Raw genomic sequence first — 19604 nt, 5'->3', positions numbered from 1 at the left:
TCTGTAGTTACAAGATTTTTTACAAATCTGATCCTGGACCGATGCCTTGTAAGTCAAAGACCAACTTGGGGCAAATATTAAAACAAATTTGGAATTTACTATAACTGATTTTTAGGGGAAAGAAATCCAGTAACCACAGTTTAAACAACACTATGTATTTCAATATATTAGCATAGAGAAAGCAGTAATAAAAATACACGCCAAAGAAACACACTACTGAAGAGAACCCAATTGAGCTGCATGCATAATACTTAAGACAAGTGAAAGAGAAAGTGAAAAGACAGCAGTAGTCTTGTATGCTGGTCCTACTTGGCTTTAAAAAATATTAGGGAGCATGTGTTGAGAGAGTATCTTCCTATATCACATTGAAGTGCTAGGGAGGGTATTTTTAAGAGTAACTTTTCCTCTCCTCATACCAGCAGAACAGCTCACAGTGACCTCCAGCCCAAGGATATTTTGTGAATACTTCACTCACTCTCAAGACCATCACAGCTGTTACACTGCAATAATGTTGTTAGTCTGAGAACTATTTTTAAGACAGCTGAATTATGAGACGAAAAATAATACATAGCACATATTTGACTGTGCTGCACTGCTTTTCTTTCTTCTCAGTGGCCTTCTACAGGGGAAATGTATTTAAGGAGAACAGCAGATAAGAAAACAACTACATAGGTCTTGCCTGTCAGGGAATACTTTAAGGACACCTCCATGCTACACAAAGAAAGATCACATTAGTGATGACCCAAACCTGCCTATAGAGAAAAATATGACTTTGGGTCCTAGACGCAACCATTTTTGCATCATTGTATTAAAACAAAAAAACCCCAAACTGCGTATTTTTAGACTGTTGATTCTGCAACCAAAGTAAATTGCCATGTTTCAGAAGAACGTCTGTTCACATATTTCAGAAGAAAATATCAGTTGCATCAATCTTACCTTTTATTTTTTATATCTTTCCTGTAAACAATCGTGCAGAAGTGATAACAATTTGTTCCTGTAAAGCACCACCCTTTTGAGAATGTCAATATGCTCTATAAGGAATAATCGATTATGCCTCACACACCTGTGATGGGTAATAAATGTTTTATCTCAGTTTCAACAGGAAGGAATCATAAGTTCAATGATTTACTCAAGGTCACACAGGAAGCCTGACATAGCTATGTCTGAGCTGTCTTTCTCACTATCATCCTACCAGATAAGCATTGACAACAGCAGAGATACACTGCTTGGAAAGAACAACCTGTGTAGAAGTCCATGAAGTAACATCTAATAAGCTATCTGCCAACTATCCTTTAATATATTAGCAGTAAATCTGGTAAATCTTATTTCTTTTATGTGTTAGCTGAAGAATAAACTAAGCACAGATCAATTGTTTAGTAAAAGGCCACAAAACTAACACTGACAAGTTCCACATTTTTTTTTTTAATATAGCTTATAAGACACCCCTTGTGGCTAGACAGAGCTTTTGAAAGGTTGGTAACAAACATTATTATATAAGACCTTGCAGGGGAACATGAAGATTTATTAGCCTAGAATTTATATTTGAAATTACATAGATCTGAAAATGGAGAACTTTGAAATCTTTCCTAACTAAGACTAATAGTTTAGTATCATATGCATGCAGATGAACCAGAGGATTTTGTCCTTGCAGGTTTCCAGAAAGCTCCTGACACAGGTTAAAATAATACAGCTTTTTCCTCAATCTTTCATTAAACAACACCCATGGTAAAGACAGACTTGTGATGGTTGTTTGAATAATTTTGGAGCTGCAGCAAAACTAGATGAAACTTAAGCAGCGGATACGAATGCCACACATGGCTCTTGATAGGAGGAAGAGCCTGTACCTTGGGAATCTTACTTTTCATACAGTGAGGAAGTGCACTTATATATGTAGGACCTATTGCTACTGGGTGTGTTGCAGATTATGCTTATTGTTACATTCTGTCATTCATGTCTAGGGTTACCATTTTTCAAGCCCCTCTTACCTTGACTGCGTAATTGTTGAGAGGATCTTTTGCATAAGAAGCTGGGTAGTAAACTGCATCACCTGCCTCGCAGCATGGCTTGTCACTGGTGAGCCTGAAGTCCGACCAGCTGTCCACCCCGAATCGCAACTGGTCTTTTTGTCCAGCCATGAACAAGTCTTCACATTTAAGTGCCAGCTTCTTCAGTGAATCAGTGTGAAGGCTTCGGATTTTGCCCACCACCTCTTCTCGGTTTTCAATTCCTCGATAAAGTGCTTGCCTTTGAGGCTTTTGGACACCTTTGCCCTGCTTAGTCTGCGAGACGCGTCTCCCTGTTAGAGACTCCATGCTATTGGAACAGCGGTCCTTAATACTGATAGTGGTTAGGCTGGAAACACTGTTAGTTGCTGAGGTGGTTGCCCTTAGTTTTTCTGTAGGCCTGTCCAAGGAATCTCCTGACTCATTGTCCAATATCTTGAGCTCCAGGCTGATGGAAGAGCAGGCGCTGCTTGCTTCCCAATTGGTGTCAATGTCATAGGTGGGATTGGGCACAATGCACAGGTTGTTTTCCAGAGCCTGTTTCTGGAGATCTCTGGGAGTTGGCTCTGTGTTAGCTCTCAAAATTGTTTTCTTTGGCAGTGGAGGTGGTGTTGGCTGTAAGTTGGTCCTTGTTTCCTGGTCTATTAGGCCTCCAAAGGCAATAGCATCATCCAGAGCTCCCTTTGGTTGCCTCGGCTGTTTTGGAGGTATCATGGCTGCTCTAGACTGTCCTGTGTAATAAGAACAGTAAAAGATTAAAGTACTTTGCATCTTCTGCTCATATTTGCACTCTGCAAAGAAGCTCAAGGCATTAAAAAAAAAAAATAAAAATTACTAGGACCTTCCCAATATTTGAAGAAAAACTAAATCTATATCTGAAAAGATAAACTCATCAAAAAGCAAAATGACCAAATCAACAAAGTACATGTTGTCACATTCAACCAGTCTTTGTTTGACCTTGGGGCAAAATTCAGATTCAGTGCTAGCAGTGCTGGTGTTTTACATCCCATGGGATTAACAATGAGAAGTGAAAGCAAAACCCAAGAGTCAGTTTTGGCACTCTGGCCAGATTCCAGTTTTAGTAGTTCTCTGCCTGGCCTACTGTAATTCCTTCTGTCATCAATTGGCTATAATATTCTTACTTTGTATTTCTTTGAGATGTGCATTTCTCTGCAGGTGAGGTGATCTTTTTTAATATATTCTCATAATAGTCTGTGAAGCAATTGGGATCACTTGGATTTCAAATGTGCTAAAGGGACTGAAATAATAATTTCAGAATGTAAACCAGAAAACTTCAGACATAAATAATGTCATTCCAATACTTCAGTGGTCACATCAGAAAGCCAGGATTGCCCTAGCAGATTCACAAGGTGAAAACTAGACAGTTAAGCCTATTCTCACTTAAGCTGACAAGTGTTTCTTTCTCATTGAAGCTTGTGTTGTCTCCCACAACTGCTTACTCTTACAAAATCTGTGACCTATGTACTTCTTTCCCAGCAACATTCTGTGTTAAAGATCACTTGCCTATTTTCTCACTTATCCTCTTCCCCACTATGCTAAAATAGCCTAGCTGCTGGGGTTTTGAGAAAGGCTACTATTTCAGGAGGTAGTTTCCTAATACGCCTTGCTCATGTGGCTCATGTGGCTTGCTAACACAAGGACTGCACAGATGCTAGAGAGAAACAGCAAGAAAATAAATTAGAGCAAGATGCCCTCAAGCAGTAGCAGCAGAAGCCTTCTCCAAGAAAGGTAAGATTTCTAACAGCATTTCCCCTTGATTCTCTTTATTTTCTGTCTGCTTTAATGGCCATGTCCTCCAAAAGCCATTAATACAGAAAAGTATGTTGTGACTGCAACAGGTGGCTTTTGCTACTTGTTTCTTTTGCATAGCTATGGGAACTGTGACATCAGAACATCACTGCAGAAGGTTTTCCCAACCAGAAGCTGTCTTTGCAGATGTCTAGTGGGAGTGGCAGCATCCAGAGAACTGCATGTACAAGTCATTCTAGAGTTACTTTTTCAAGTGTTCTCAAAATGAGTTTGTATCATTTCTCCCCACAAGAGCAAATTTTCCATACTGAAATCTATCCGTCTGTATTTTGTGTTTGAAAAACTTCATATCTAGATCGGTGTTATACTGAGTTGTTAATGCTGTGTATTTCTTTCAGCCCAGTGGGCCAGTCTTCCCAGCTCAGCTGTCCCCAAGCATAGTGTGATACTGCATGTTCCACATTTTTAAAAATTGTCTAGCAAGTAAAAGGTTGTCTTAAATTTTGTCTCTATCAAAGTCACCAGAATGTTCTTTTGCATAAAAGTACCGGCAGAGCTTTTACTTCTTTTTCTTGCCTGTCATTTCCTTCTCCCTTTGCATGATTAAAACCCATAATTTCCATACCTACTACTGCACAGACTCTCCAGCATTACAAGGTTCAGCCTGAACTACACTCTTAGGAGGCAAATGAAAAGGGGGAACAGACACAATAGTAGGCTAGCACTCACAGAGATCTTTGAAGTGGTGTCCTGACTACTCAAAGACAGAAAAAATTTAACTCCTTATAGACAGCAGCTTTCTAGAGAGCTTTCAGTAATTCTATAGCTCAAGAACATCTTCCATTATAGAACCGCCCTACACTATGTAAATATTAAAACTTAGGTTTACAGACACCATTCAGAGGTCTGAAACTCTAAATCAGCCACCAAAGAAGGCATTTAAGTTTTATTTTTCCAGATAACTGATTTACCAGACTTCATATTGCAACCTGTTTATGTTAGCTCTTGAAACTGTCATAGCTGATAGTTTCACTAAACACTGAGCTCAAGTTTAACAAATATTTTTATTTCATAAACATGTTTTTCTTAATGGAATGTGCAATTATTGTTGAGATTCCTTAACAGTCCATGTATTTTTTTTTTTTTTTTTTTTTTCTTAGACCAGGTCAGCAGTATACATTGTCAAGACATTTCAGAACTGTGAAGGAAAGTGCTTCTTTAGTTGAGAAAATAACTAATGGTGAATTGGGCAAGCCAAGTGGGTGATATGCTGCATGCTTCCATCCTTCCTTGAATAGAGCTATTCCCGAGACACATATTGTTGTACAATACATAATATTTGTTAGTCCAATACACCAGTGACAACAGGCTGCTTCTGTACTTTCTCCAGACCCATTTTACTCTTGACATGGTAATCTATCCTATGTTCCCTTTTATTCTTGAAAGCGTTTTTCTGATTAGACGCCGTTACCGTCTCTCATCCAAAGCTAATGTCCCTTGTGGGAAGATGTAAATTAGAACACAGAGCTGCAAACAATACTCTGGTATTCACAGGAGTAACTAGGCTATTGCCATGATTACTAACTCTGTTCTCAGTTTCAGTGACCATTACAGCACTTCTAACCCCTAATCCCTTAGTGCAAGGATTTAGTTGAATGAACAGGACCAAGGGCTAAAATGGCCAAATAGACTTTCACCTCTGCCATTCACCAATTTAACACACCAGTTTGACAAAAAACCCCCACATTTTGGATTGCCAAGAGCAGCAAAAATTAATAATCTTGAACGTACAACATGGGTAACTAACCTTCCAAGACCACATCTAGCAAAACTCCACCAGAACTAAGATCTAACCTGTGGCCCCTTTACAGTGGGAACCAGCAAGAAAGGAGAATTTTAAGTGGCCCTTGTGTGTCCACAGAAAACCCACTGTAAGTCAGGGCTGGGCTGATCACACAGCTGGATCTTGGTGGGGCCCAACAATGTTGGCTTTGGCAGCCTCTGCTGACCTGTTTCTCCGCAGAGCAAGGAATGGAGTTGGATGTTCCAGTAATTCTGATGTCAGCACATCCCTACTGTATGTTACGAAATCCAGTTATAGAGGCTGATTAAAGTATTCCCTAGGTAAAATCCACAGGTTGGCTGCCTCCACTGTACAAAATCCCCTTCTCTACCCTTGTCCTAGTACCTTTTTCCCCCTGTGTATTTGGATACTGATCATTCTCTGCAATCTGCATTTTTATTATATTACAGAGGCTGGAGAAGATTTCTCTGTACAAGTAGCAGATCAGTTACACTGATCTTTAATACCTGTACAAAACCCATCACTCATTAATAACCAACTGATTAAAATAACAAAACCATGAAAAAACTGCTCCAAATGCATAGAAGTACCTTCCAGTCACTGCAAAAACAAGCAGCATGATTCGTAGCCCCAGTTCCAACAAATGCAGTACATGCATAACACTACTCTATAGATTTTTTCAGTACACAGATTTACACAAACATGATCCCTAATCCTATATTATATTCAGTTGTTGACACATTTATAATTACTTTATTAGATAAGAATCTTACCAGAATTATAATAAGGAAAGCCAACATTTTTAAAGTAACATTCATGAAGCACCTCCAGTTTCTCACCAGTATAGTTTGAGACTGTGCACTATAATAAGATGGGCTGCAGATACTAGATAAATAAAAATTCAGAAGCAACAGCTTGTCTGCCTTAGTGACTTGTCAGGTCTTGCTACCTGTCCCCCATTACGCCATGTTTAAGATATTACCAGTACTAATTATATATTATACAAAATGCATCAGACTGATACTATAATCACTGTCTGTCACTGAACTGTCAGCTCTAGTCAAGACTGATTTCATTACCTTATTTTTAGCTTGGCTAAAGCACACTGCCTTGGTATAACTTACTGACTGATACAATACTCCATGGCAGATGCTCTGAGTTGGGATTTATTCCCAGTGTCAGCAATCATTACACCTAGAAATTTAGCCTCCTCTTTTCAGCTTTTCTTTGGGTGTAAAGAGAAAAATAGCTGAAAAGAAAATAACCTGTTCTTTTATAAATAATAGAAATACTATCCTGAGTATATTGATAATATCTTAATCTACTTACAGTAATGCACATTCAATCAGGGCAATTTCCCCAATAAATTCAGACAAAGATAGAAATATTTAAACATCTGTAAAGGAAATTATTTTAATAATCTAATCTACTGTCTTAATTATCATGAGCTACAGGGCTTACCTGAGCTAACTTCTGTTAGAATACGGGCCTTAAAAAAGAAACATCCAGGCCCTACCTTACACATTTAAGCATTTGTTTCTGCATCTAGATTCAACTGGCAGCCACTGGATTTTCTTAAATCTGTGTTTTCTTGGTACAAGAGTTATTCCTCATCACATTTCTGCTTACTGCATAAGTATCGACACCACGATCAAGCCAGGCTCTTTGTTTGATAATCTAAACAGATTCAGCTTCTTGAATTAGTCCCTAAAATATGCCTGCCACAATACCAGACATTTTCAAAGCTTTTCTTTAGAGCCTGTGCTATTAAAAAAAAAAAAAAAAAAATTCTTCTTAAACTGCGGGCTCCAGGGCTTGACTATTACCATGGAAGTTGCAGGGTAAAAATGAGATAAAACCTCGCTACTCATGTTGAAGCTTCTTCCTGTTTATATGCTCAGGAACATATGGGGCTCTTTTATCATGAAAGATATGGGGCTCTTGGTGGGACCAGAGGAGAATCCTCTATCTTGCAAAGCTTGCCTGCAAATTTTATGTTGATGTCAAGGTGTATGATGTTAGATGAACTTACAAATACAGCCCATATTATATACACAAGCTATTCTCAGATTTTGCAACAGCAGTTTGGCTCCTGACAAATACTTGCTGGCACACTGCAGTTTCTGTGGGCAGGATCAAAATCTGATGATGGGAGAGCAGAGGGAGGGCAAAACAAAATATATTTGAGGGCAGTACCTGATATAAACCACTACCAGACTGCAGATGAAAATTTACCAAAGATTGCCATTATTTCTGTTCATAAATTTTCACGTGACATGTCACAACTGAAAATTAGACATTTATCAAATTAACATTATCTGCTTTTCAATAAAAAACAGAATATGTATTAGATTAGTATTTTTAAAGTGAGTATCATGCATTATGCTGCAAATTGCAATGTTCACATGATACATTTTACAAACTACAAACTGCAGTGTGTAGCTATAAAAAGATAACTCTGGATACAATTGCAGTTGAAGCAAGAGTCAAATGTGATGTAACTTAATTATATTACATATTCTTATATTGTCCTTTCTTTCCATTACACACATCAATATTTGTTAATGCTGCAAAATACATTTTTTGCTGCTTAGGTGATGGTTAGATGTGAAAACAAGTAGGAATTATTCTATATCCCTACCCAATAATCTCTCAATAGCTATCTGAATTAGAAAGTGAGATTGCTTGAATAAACCAGAAGAAGCTTGAACGAGAGCCAGAGAACTCAGTGCCATTTAGGGTAGCATTGCTTTTAACAAGCAGCAAGCTTGCCAAGCCAGACCAAGACAGGCCTCAAAGTTAATTTAACTCTTTCGTACCTAAAATTTACTTTAGTGACAGCAAATCTGAAAGTGACTCAAGGAAGAGAAAATTTTGAATAAAATGCTTAAAGATGCAGGGCTTTTAAGGTTTTATGAAGAAACATTCACACACAGGAACAACACTAACAAAAATGAGGAGTGATGGAGGTGATCACAGAAGCACTGGAGCATTTGGGTTGGATCTCTTGCTCAGAGACAAGGTCAGCTGGAGCAGGTTGCCCAGGACCATGTCCAGTTGGGTTTTGCACATCTCCACAGATGGAGATTCCACAACTTCTCTGGGCAAACCGTTCCAGTGTTTAATGGTATTTTATTGCATATCCCATGAGTTTACTACTCCCAGTTTGTGAGATGCTGTGGGAGGGACAGAGATCTATGGACAAAAGCACAGCTGTGTGAAGTACTTGCCATCAGATATAACATCTTGTATAAGAAAATTGAGCTGAATAGAGATTTAAACAGAAGATTCATGATATCATTAATTTGGCTATGAAATGCAAGTGATCCCTGGACTGTATGAGGACACTGGCTAAAATCCAGCAGTCTCACCATGAGGAATAATTGATATTTCATACATTGCATGATACTTCAGCTGGATCATTTTATATATCAGTCTGGTTAGGAACATGGGCTAACCATGCTAGATGTAGTTTTGACATAGCTAGATCTTCTGCCTGGATTCTGTCTGTAATGTAACTATGTCCTAAATACATAAAACCTTTATGTACAGATATATGTATATTTCTATGAAGGGAAAATAATTTTTTAGATAATAATTCACCATAAAAATATAAATTCTAGCTTTCCACCTTGAAGTTACAGTTCCTTGGTAGATGTTAGTATCACTCTTGGGCAGCATCTTTTTCCTCTTTGTGCTTTATCAACAATACCTAATTAATTTTTCATTAGCAGAACACACTAATTCACATTTAAACCAAAAAATGCAACATGGTCACTAAATGTCTAAGGAATGTGCGCACCTGCGGGTTTAAAATTTAGTCCTTGGTCCCTTAAAACCTGTGTGGACATGCCAAAGCCCTGTACGAGTGAGGCAGCTCAAGGAAGTTTGCTCTTGTCCAAGTGCTCCATAAGGTGGTAGACTTACAGGATTGGAGCTTTGTTGAAAAACACATTCAGATATTCTTAAACACAAATGAAGGAGAGATTTTTTTTGTTCTTCTAGAAAATCTGACTGTAGGCATTCTTCAATTCACAGTACTTCAAGCGAAAATACTTTAGAAAATTAGGCTGATAATATTGATACACTATGTATTGAGAAATGTTTATTTCTCTTGCTCACTTATCTTCTAGAGAAGCACTGCATGCATTTATATTTTATATTTTGTCAGGAATTCAGTGACAGTTGAACACACTGTGCAGTACCTCGGAAAGTAAACTCTCAGACTAGGATAAGAAAGGTTTCAGTCAACAAAAGATGACTGCAAATATTTTAGCAGTTATTGATGCTGTAAATTAAAAAGTCCTCTCTTTTGTTGAAGTTTCTAAAAATATTGAAATCTACTTCTTGTTTAAAAAAGAAATAGGTGATTTGCACTGTATTTTAAACCTCTTTGATAGCAATTCCTCCAAATAGATAAAACAATGTGTCTTTTGAAAGTATTTGAGATGTTTATCAATAAGGGCAATTAAAAGATAGTTTTAAAATAATAGGAAAGAAAACCTTTTAGTGTTGAATCTTTACTTTTTTGGTTGGGTATGTCAGAATAAGACAAGATAGTTGTATTTTCTATAAATTAATATTAAAAAAAACTTGTCTTCAAAAACTCATGGAAGTGTTTTAAGCTATTTAGAAAGTTCTTCAGATCCTGGAAAGGTATCAAAAACCTGCTCTGATTTAAATTTTCTTCTAGGAGAATGCACTTACCTAAATTGCTGTAAGTAGCACTGCAAGGGTTTAAGTCAGGAGAATTTGAAGCTTCTTCCTTTTCCTCCTCGCCCTGTGGGGCACGGACAGATGACACTGGTATGACTGAGGCACAGCCGCCATTGTCCTGCTTCACAAACACAGCTCTAGGAACACGAGGGGACAACTCCTCCAGTGTCGTATCATCAGGCACTTGACTGAAACAAACAGAACAAAATCACCTGGAGACCAAAGCTGGGTACTGGATCCTACCAGCAAAGTACCAGATTGGGCATTAAAGATCTTCAGGAAAGATAATTAAATGGTAAAGAAACAAGCTCCTCTCACTCTCCTTTTTTTAAGAATAACTTCCTAATTTTCCTTAATAAGAAGAAACAGCGTTTGACTGAAATAGTAATGTGCCTTTCATACAAAAGAGATAAGGAAATGTTTTACAGCTGACTACAATCAACATGTACACCAATTTAGAAGTAGGCATGATTTTGCATAAACCATGTAGGACTCGTAGGATAGCAGCAGAGTTTAAGGTGCTTTTGAGCAATTGGAACAGTTTTGTTTTAATCAAAGACACCAAAGTATAGAAAGGGGGCTCGTAAGTCTTAATGCATAACATTTTAATGATACATTTTCATATATTGGTAGGATTTTGGCAACTGACACTTTGGGAAACAGACCAGTAGCTCATCTAAGACAGTAATCTATTTCCCATGTAAAATAATCCGGGACTAAAATCCATCTGCATTAGGCCAGTTGCCAAAGGCTATGAAGACATTCCTCTCTGCTTGCTCTTTTCTATTAAGTTTTTATCCAACTGTGATGACTTTTAGCATGAAACTGAAAAAAATGGATTCAGTTGGTTTCCATGGATATATTTATTGAGGTATAATTTTAAAATAATGTTTTCTAAATATATTTTTAAATGTTGAGGTTTATTAAAAAACTCCAATCCTATTGAAAATGCAGCAGCATTTATCAATAATATGCCACATAAAGCATGTCAGACCAAAAATATTTGTGCCTTTTTGCCCTCTCCCTCAGAAACAAAAACATTATAGGTCAAATCTCAAGAGCATATGTTCTCATTATTACAGCCTGATCAAATAGAACAGGAGAATATTAAATACTTGTGACTTCCATAAGGGATAGGAGTAATGCGTTTTTTTCAAAAGATCATCAGCACGTCTGTAAAGACCCTTAATTTTTGTCATAAATATTTAAAAAATCCTCAAAGAGTTAACATAAATTATGGGCATATGTCTCTCTGTGCCAAAGCCAAAATACTAACAGTCATGATACACAATCTTCTAGCAATCCCAGACTACAAGGATTAAAACATGCCAAGACCCCATGTACGGTGCAGCGCGGACATGCTGTTTCTACTCAGACTCATGAATTTCACTGCAGGCTGACACAAACAAAACTCATTAGAACTTGTTAGTAAAAGAGAAAAAAAACAGCAGAAGTTCAAAAAAGTTGTCATCTTTAATCAGCATAATTTTTTTGTTTGTTTTTTAGTACCATGCAGAGGAATGGTGCGAAGAACATTCCATGTGCCATAAATATATCCACATTAAAGAGTTAACCTAATATAATTTCAGAGTAAAGCATACACGACAATAAAGTCAGTAACAAGGCTCTCAGGATGAGAAATTAAACCAAAGACTTGTAGTTGGTGTAAATAATATACATACCTGCATTCCTCAATAAGAATGTTTTCTTTATGAAGATATAAGTTCTAATAGCTTTACAGCTCTATCATTGCCACAAATCAGGAATTGTTGTATCTCAAATACAATATTTTTTAGTATTGATTGGTGAGGTATAGAACATACTCATTCTCCAAATCAGACACATGCAAGCACATACACTAAACCTAAGCTCAGAAGCATTTTGCCAAAGTAAACCAGCAGCTAGAAAGGAAGAAAGAAAAAAATACCAACTCACCCACTGTACTCACTCACACAATTCCCCATTAAAGGAAATTCTTTCAGGGCCTTCTTGAGTCTTTTAATCATGTCTTGAAACTCTGGCGAGCCATTGATTCCACAGTGTTCTGATGTGCTACAAGTTGTGCAAGCTGTAAGCAACAGGGCTGAACTCTGCACAGAGTGATACACCTACTGCACCTTAATGTTTACCTTAGGGGGTTGGTCCCAAGGACTTGCCAAAGAGCCCCAGGAAACCAGTTAGTTACAGCCCTGCTGTCTTAACTCTTCCACTGCCTCTTCGCAGATGAAAAACAGTTCACAGCCTACTACATCACTGGTTTGGTATGACAACTATGGTCTTAGTCATGTTAATTAGTTAAGGAAAAACAGGTTCAAGTTTCAAGAGTGGTTTTAAGAACTTAAGACTAACTTACTGTTAAAAGTAAGGGAATATCTCAAACCTTTATTCCAACCAGTTTTAGTGTCTGAACGGGATACGTTTTAAATCATAGCAATTAGATGTCAGGCCATGAAATCTGTGGGGAAATGCTTCCCCGTATCTTAACAGTGAAGAGAGAGAGATGGAGCCTAAGTACAACAGTGCAGCCACTGAAGGAGCAAAATGCCGCCCTGTGATCAGCGCTGACACAGCACGGAAGAAACAAAACGGGAAAACATCCTCACTCAGTACACGCTACAACCAAACTCCCAGTCGCTTTTGCTTCATTAAAAAGTCTCAACAGTTAAAACTTCTGGTTTTTGAGAGAAGCCGAGCAACTGATACACAAGCAGTTCTCTGAGATCAGAACCATTAAAGCCAGATTTTGTGTAACTTTGTATCTGCTTGTTGATAGCTAGTGATACTTAAAGCTATCTCCTTATTTGGGATATTTATAGATATTCTGCCAGGATGGATTCTTTGATGCCTTGCATAAGAGCACATATTTAGCTTTTACCATAATGGGCACAGCCTCCTCTGTCCAAGCCTCTTCTCTCATTTCAAAACTAAACTTAGGAAATTAATTACCTTAGAGAAATCTGTTCCTTGGGGACCTGTGGCTGAAACCAAGCAACTATTCAGTTAATGAAGCCCTCTGCACACAGAGGAAACATTTGATTTCCTAAGAATCTGAGATTATGTGCAGCAAAAAATGACTGTCCTTCAGATAACATCCCACTGAATTCATGTATGTGTCATTCACATGTGCACAAGCTCAACATTGTTTTATAAGTGTTTTGGATTTTTTTCTGCAGGGACAAGTGCCCCTAACACCTTCCCTCAGGCTTTTCTCCTTCACAGATTTTGGAGATAGATAAAAATTGTCTGACTTGCCTCAGTCTTGAGAATAGCAAGAATCCAGCAAGCAGCCTGGTGTAGTGTGTTAACTTGTGTAAGGACAGTGGAATCACAGCTATTGTGTGAACTGTATTTTCCTCTATTGAGAGCATGCCTTCTCAATTAGAATGATTAATAAACAGCAATTAATATTAGGGAGATAAAGTGAGATATTTATAAGAAGTGATTCTGAGAGTGCATTCTTGAATCAAGGTCAGATCATGAGGCCAAGCTGAGGGAGTACAGTTCTGTGTAAGACAGCACATAAATTCAAGTGGCAGAAATTAGTGACAGGAACACAGAGAAAAGCCTTAGACTCAGCTGACTCATCTCCTCCCTGAGTGCACATCAGCAAAGCAGTAATCAGGTAGCTGAAGAGTTTGAAACTAGAGAGCCCAACAAGGAAGATGACTTAGTTTTATACACACACACAAAAACCAAGTGTAATTTGTAGATATATTTAGTTTTGAAGAGATCCCTCTGAGATCCCCTCAGGCCCTACACTTTTAAGCTAATAAAGCTAATATGGAACCTAAATTGACTGAATAATGCTTGAGGAAAAATGCAGAGAGGTTAATGGCTTGAGGATGATCAAAGGCTGCCTTAGGAGCTTCTACCCTGAACACAGACCACTTTATTTTTGCAAAACATTGAGCGAAGATGATCAGTGCCCAGGCTTCAGAGTACATTTTGGGTACAGAGAACCCATTCCAGTGGCTCACACAGTTCAGTTCCTCATCACCACCATTAGAAATAATCACTATGGAGGAAAGTGAAAGACATTTTTCAAACGATAATCTGAAATAACTAAGCCATGACATGTATTCCTAATTCCTACTATTTAGGAGTTGGCTTAGTCCTGAAGCATGAGAACTTATATTCTTTTTTCTCTTTTTTTTTTTTTCTTTTTTTTTAAAAAGCTTGTATAATGTAATGTTTGCTAGGATAAAGGGAATACATTTGATAATCCAGTAAAGACATCCTGCTAAGCTCTTAAGTGTCAGTGAAATGTAATAGCAATGAGTTCCACAGATTAACCTGGCATTATAAAAATGACATTTTTCTTTATCCATTTCAAGTTCTCAATCTTTCAATTTTACAGATTGTATTAGAGTGGTTAAGAACAATAATACATGATTTACTATTTTTTAATCTAAATTTATAAAATAATAAATGGTGAAATCCCTTCTACTTGGTTCTTTAACTGTCCTTACTGTTGACAAATTTTAATATGTTACCAAACCTGCTTAATGAACATGCATAATTTTCAATTCTGTGAGCATAGACATGTTCTAAAGAAAAATCACAAAGGTTTTTCATTGGTGAAACAGGGTAAGATAGATGGTTAATGCTTTTAAAAGCACTGTTTAGCACTGCTGAGTAAGGTAAAGAAACCTTTCTGAGAGCTATTAAAAAAGAAATCAAAATAGATTTGAGAAGTGAGAGCTGATAGTTCCACCTAAACTTTACAGGTGAGCATTTCTCCCATTTCATTAGACTTGCTCAAAGAAGAATTTTCTTTTCAGCTGTAAGATCTTTGAATTCTCCTCACCAATTTATGCAAGCTATACTTCAAAGGTTTTGGATTCTGGTGAAAATCTTACCTTAAGATTTATACAAGAGGTCCTCTAAACTGGGAAGGACTTTCTTTTAAACAGTGCCCTACTGTGACTGGAAAGGTTTTGTTCACTGCTCAAGTAGTTTCTGAAGCAGCTGTGGAATCTGCAGGATTGGATCAATGAGAAAGTGGAATGTGGCTGTGGTGGTTATTCCTGCCTGTTTCTGGATGTGATCCTGATCTTAATATATTACTATATTTTTGAAGAAAAATGATTGCAGTTGTTTTTACAGAGTAATCTGTTACAACATTCATATTCCTCTAGATACACAGAGCACTCATGGCTCCTGTCCCACTGAATTGAGAGCCTACATGCAAGCTCCAATTCCCTGTGTTGTTCAGGTTCACACACACAGTGTAACAACAGGATAGTGATCTGTAGCTGTGGAACAACAGAACTCAAATCTATCAATTACAAGCTCAAATCCTTTTGACAAAGGTAAGGAATTAGATTGGTAATCTCAACTTCAGCTGTGTGAAGAAATGCTTCTTGTCTAAACCAGAATGGAATGAATATGGCACTACTTAAAGGCAGTGCTTCAGTAAATGTACAGTTTTATCTTTACTTCATCCAAGTCCTCTACAGGAAAGTTATGGCTGACTTGTGGCTATGAAAGGAAACCATTCAGTTTAACATGTAACTTACACAGCAATGGCTGAGCACAAATCAGTTGTACCTTAATTTACAAAGGAACTGCCATCTTCAACAGTGCTGAATGAGGTTTTAGTTCAGCTCTGGTGTGCTTTGTGAAGACAGGAAAGGAAGAATCAGAAGGCTGTGCTGCAGTTTCCTTTTAGCAAATGTCTCCATCTAAAAAGCTGCTAAAGCAATGATCTCAATGAAGGAGAAGAGAAACCTTTATCTTGTGAAACTCCAAGAACAGTGTGATCCACTAGATGAAAAAGCCTTTGAAGATTTTTTTAAAAAAAACTTGTGTGGATTCTACATTGTGCTGTACCACTTTCATCAATTACAGTGACTTAGGACAGAAATATTATCCTGTTACCTTCTTAGAGGTCAATTTTAGGTTTTGCCTGAGAAAAATTGCTGCATCATGAACTACAGTTATTCTAAGAACACCTGATTTTCATTCCAATGAACGATAAAGCTGGCATGACTGCAGATTTTTAACAAAAATTAATCTATTTACAAATGTTTGGTTAATTAAATAAATTAGTATTTGCTAGCTCCTTTAGAACCACCATATGTGCATCCTGGCATCAGACAGAAAGAAACAATCACACCAATAAAACAAAACCAAGTTATTTTAACAGAGACATGTTTTCCAGCTTTCCAAAGAACCGAGTATTTTGCAAGTGCTTCAAAAAGAAAAACTGACATTTCTAGTGGTAACTTTCAGTCCTGTTTTGTGGTTACGTTATCAATCTTTAGCAGCTTTGTAACCCATTGCAATGTAAGGAAATCTTAAGTAAGTATCTTAATTTAATTTGCTTTTGAGACCCCCCCAAGTAATCTGACATTTTTAAAGCTTATCTTATTTTCCAGGTCATCAATTAGGTTTTTCAGTGAGCTTACTTTTGTTGGCATTCTGAGTCAGAAAAGTGTCACGTTCATTGATTGATTATCTTTATGTCCTGTTTTCTTCTAAGCCTCTGCAAGCTTAACTGAAGATTTTCAACATCTTTTCCATGCACATATTTTAGCCTGAATTAACACTAACCTCTTACTCATACCTGGAGAATTAACACAAAACAAGTATAGAATCTCATCTGTCTCCTGCATGTGCAAAAATGGAAGTTGACAATCCTGATTCTCACCTACTGGGATATTAAAAACATAAGACAATTTTTAAGGGGAAAAAAAAACTAGGTTTTTTTTTTGCATTATGAAGTTTCACTTGGTCTCTTTAACAACATTAAAAATTAAAGAAACCCAAAAAACTTAAGGCATCAAATGGCATCAAGGTAATTGAATATAATAACTGAAGGATAAAGATATCCACTGTCTAGCATGACCACAACGTATTTCTCATCATCTCAGTGTATTTTCTTTAGAATTTGTAGAGACCATATAACAATATTGTTAAAAGAAATTCCAATTCTAGTATTTAGAGAATTCCAGTTTTCACCAGGGAAAATGGTGAGATATGGTTTTAGCCAAGACCATGACTTGGAGAAAAAGAGTTAACATACTTTTTGGAATAAGTGAATGAGACAGGACAGACTGACCCATTGCCTTCAGCAGCAAGGGCAGAAGGTATTTCAGAAAATATGCAAAAAGTACCTAACATTCTAACAGCACCATCTCGAGGGCAGTCTAAGAACAAGTGCCAAGTATGACCACAACCATTAGCCTGTTACTGCCCTTTTACCACTGAGATAAGCAGCTGCTCTTGCTTGACTGGTCAGATCAGTGATTTGTTCTGGGTGAAAAAACCCTGCTAATTTATCTTTCACTTGCATTACTTCCCCAGCCTGGTTTACCACAGGTGACCACGCAAACTGTCTTGCCAGCAGAAGAGCAGGGCACTAAGGAGGTGGGAGCAATCTCCTGATGACAATGTAATTGGACACGCTGCTAAAAAAGATGATGTTGGTACAACCTCATTTTCTGCAGGTTCCCCCAGAGATAATAATAACAGGTTCCTCTAAGGGGCAGTTGAAAGCACAAACTTCTCCTACTCCTTAACTTGCTCTCTAAAGCTGCCTGCTTATCCCCATTTAATTTAAGGTACATCTAGACAGCCTAGCCTCCTACCAAGGGCTCTTTTAGCCCTGTGTACGTTCCCCACAATCTTCAGCCTTAAACTGTAATATGTACTGTAAATACAGGGACACCCCTTTTGTCATTACCCACACTCCTGTGCTATTGTGGGACTGTACATCTTGCAGAGATGCTGAATGCTTACAGCTCCTGCTGACTTCAGTAGTTTGTGAAATTGCTTCATGTTTCTGAAACTCACACCCACAATTTGTACTGACATTTTTTTTAAACCCTATTTGTTAAATTTCACAGATTTTTTTTTTTTTAAATACAATTTTTGACCTTGAGATTGCCATTCATCCAAGTCTGCAAAAACAGACAGTACACTAATGTTTGGGAGACCATCCTGTCTTGTAATTGGGGCAATTACTTCAAATGTAAATCTACAGAAACCAGCTTGACATCATACCATGATAAACCCTATCACCACCTTACATTACAAAACTCAAAGCTGTTCACATCTGACAAAAGGCAAACAGCCTGAAAAGGAGCCCTGATCTTCATGAGAATGCTGTCAGTGTTCCCAAGATGGGACATCAACGTGATTTAATTACACTTGCTGCAAACAGTCACTTTTGGTTAGTTTAATTTTACTGATAATACAAGCAGCAATCAGTTTATGGTAAACCCAAACTACACTCACATAAAGATTTCTATTAGTTTAAGTCAACTTTAAAAACATTTTAACTAAAATGGACAGCAATTTTCTTGTATAGACAATGGAGAAAGAAAACCAACCACCACTGCCATGGTACATTTTCTGAGGCTCATGCACAGCTCAAACGTTACAAAAGTTTTAATTTCCTACCACTAGTTTATTGTTATAGTTAAGTAAATAATGCAAATTTGAAGCTATTTTGGAATTGGTTTGTATAACAACATTGTTAGACCCATTCTAACGCATCCATATCTGTGGTCTGTACTCTGTGAAGCGCACACCATGCCCACGTGACTGACTGCAACAAATGTCTCCAGCCCCCTTAGATCATGCACTGTCATGAGCTATAGAAACTCAGTGGTATGTTGAAAATAATGACTGTCTGGAAAGAAACATGATTCCATGTGTTCAGAGGCAACTAAGAAGGCATGTGTACCCTTGATAAGGGAACACACCTTTAAACCAAAAGACAGACCTAAAACATTCAGCTACTACAACCTTACAGGAATAAATAAATAGCTACTGGCCAAATGCTTTCACAGAAATTGAAACAAGAAATCATTTTAGTAAATTCTGACTATACAAAAAAATTAAAAATGAAATAACTGAACAAAATTGTCAGGCAGAAATAGAGCAACCAGCTCTACTGAATCCAATACTGTTAGGGGACAAAATACATTCGTTGCTAAAGGCTTTGCAAAACAGAGATAGATAATTTTTTATATAATCTAATTCTCTTATTACTTTTTTACATGGTTTGAGAGTGCTGTGGTGTTGTTGCAGTGTCACCTCAAATTAATGAGCATCTCTTGCATTCTTAGGGATGTGAGATAAAGTTAGCACACCACCTTTAATGAGTCTCAGATCTTTTAATTTCTATTATTCTTTTCAGTAGTTGCCCTCTATATCTGCAGTGAAATTCTATAGTTTCCTGTACCATAAGAACACTGTCTTAAACTAGGAATTCTCAAAAAAGTATCTGATTCAATGTAACATGGCTATTGTGATGTATTAGTCAACCTGCAATACAGACTCCAAGTATCAGGTGCTGTTTC

General features: G+C 37.4%; 1 protein-coding gene across 2 annotated transcripts in view; it reads right to left on the bottom strand.

Annotated features, from left to right (window-relative positions):
* The window catches only part of PEAK1 (pseudopodium enriched atypical kinase 1), a 113664-nt gene that overhangs the window by 15066 nt on the left and 78994 nt on the right, over positions 1-19604 (bottom strand). Inside the window, exons 4-6 of one of the 2 annotated variants that reach the window (XM_051628463.1) lie at positions 12229-12345; positions 10285-10481; positions 1986-2734 (exon numbers count right to left, since the gene is read on the bottom strand). In XM_051628463.1, the coding sequence (XP_051484423.1) occupies positions 1986-2734; positions 10285-10481; positions 12229-12345 (1063 nt within the window). The remainder of the gene's footprint in view (positions 1-1985; positions 2735-10284; positions 10482-12228; positions 12346-19604) is intronic. The other variant, XM_051628464.1, reaches the window with a different exon arrangement.

This window comes from Apus apus, chromosome 10, assembly GCF_020740795.1.
Source record: "Apus apus isolate bApuApu2 chromosome 10, bApuApu2.pri.cur, whole genome shotgun sequence".
NCBI classification, from domain to species: domain Eukaryota; kingdom Metazoa; phylum Chordata; class Aves; order Apodiformes; family Apodidae; genus Apus; species Apus apus.
This window is presented reverse-complemented; position numbering and strand designations above follow the sequence as displayed.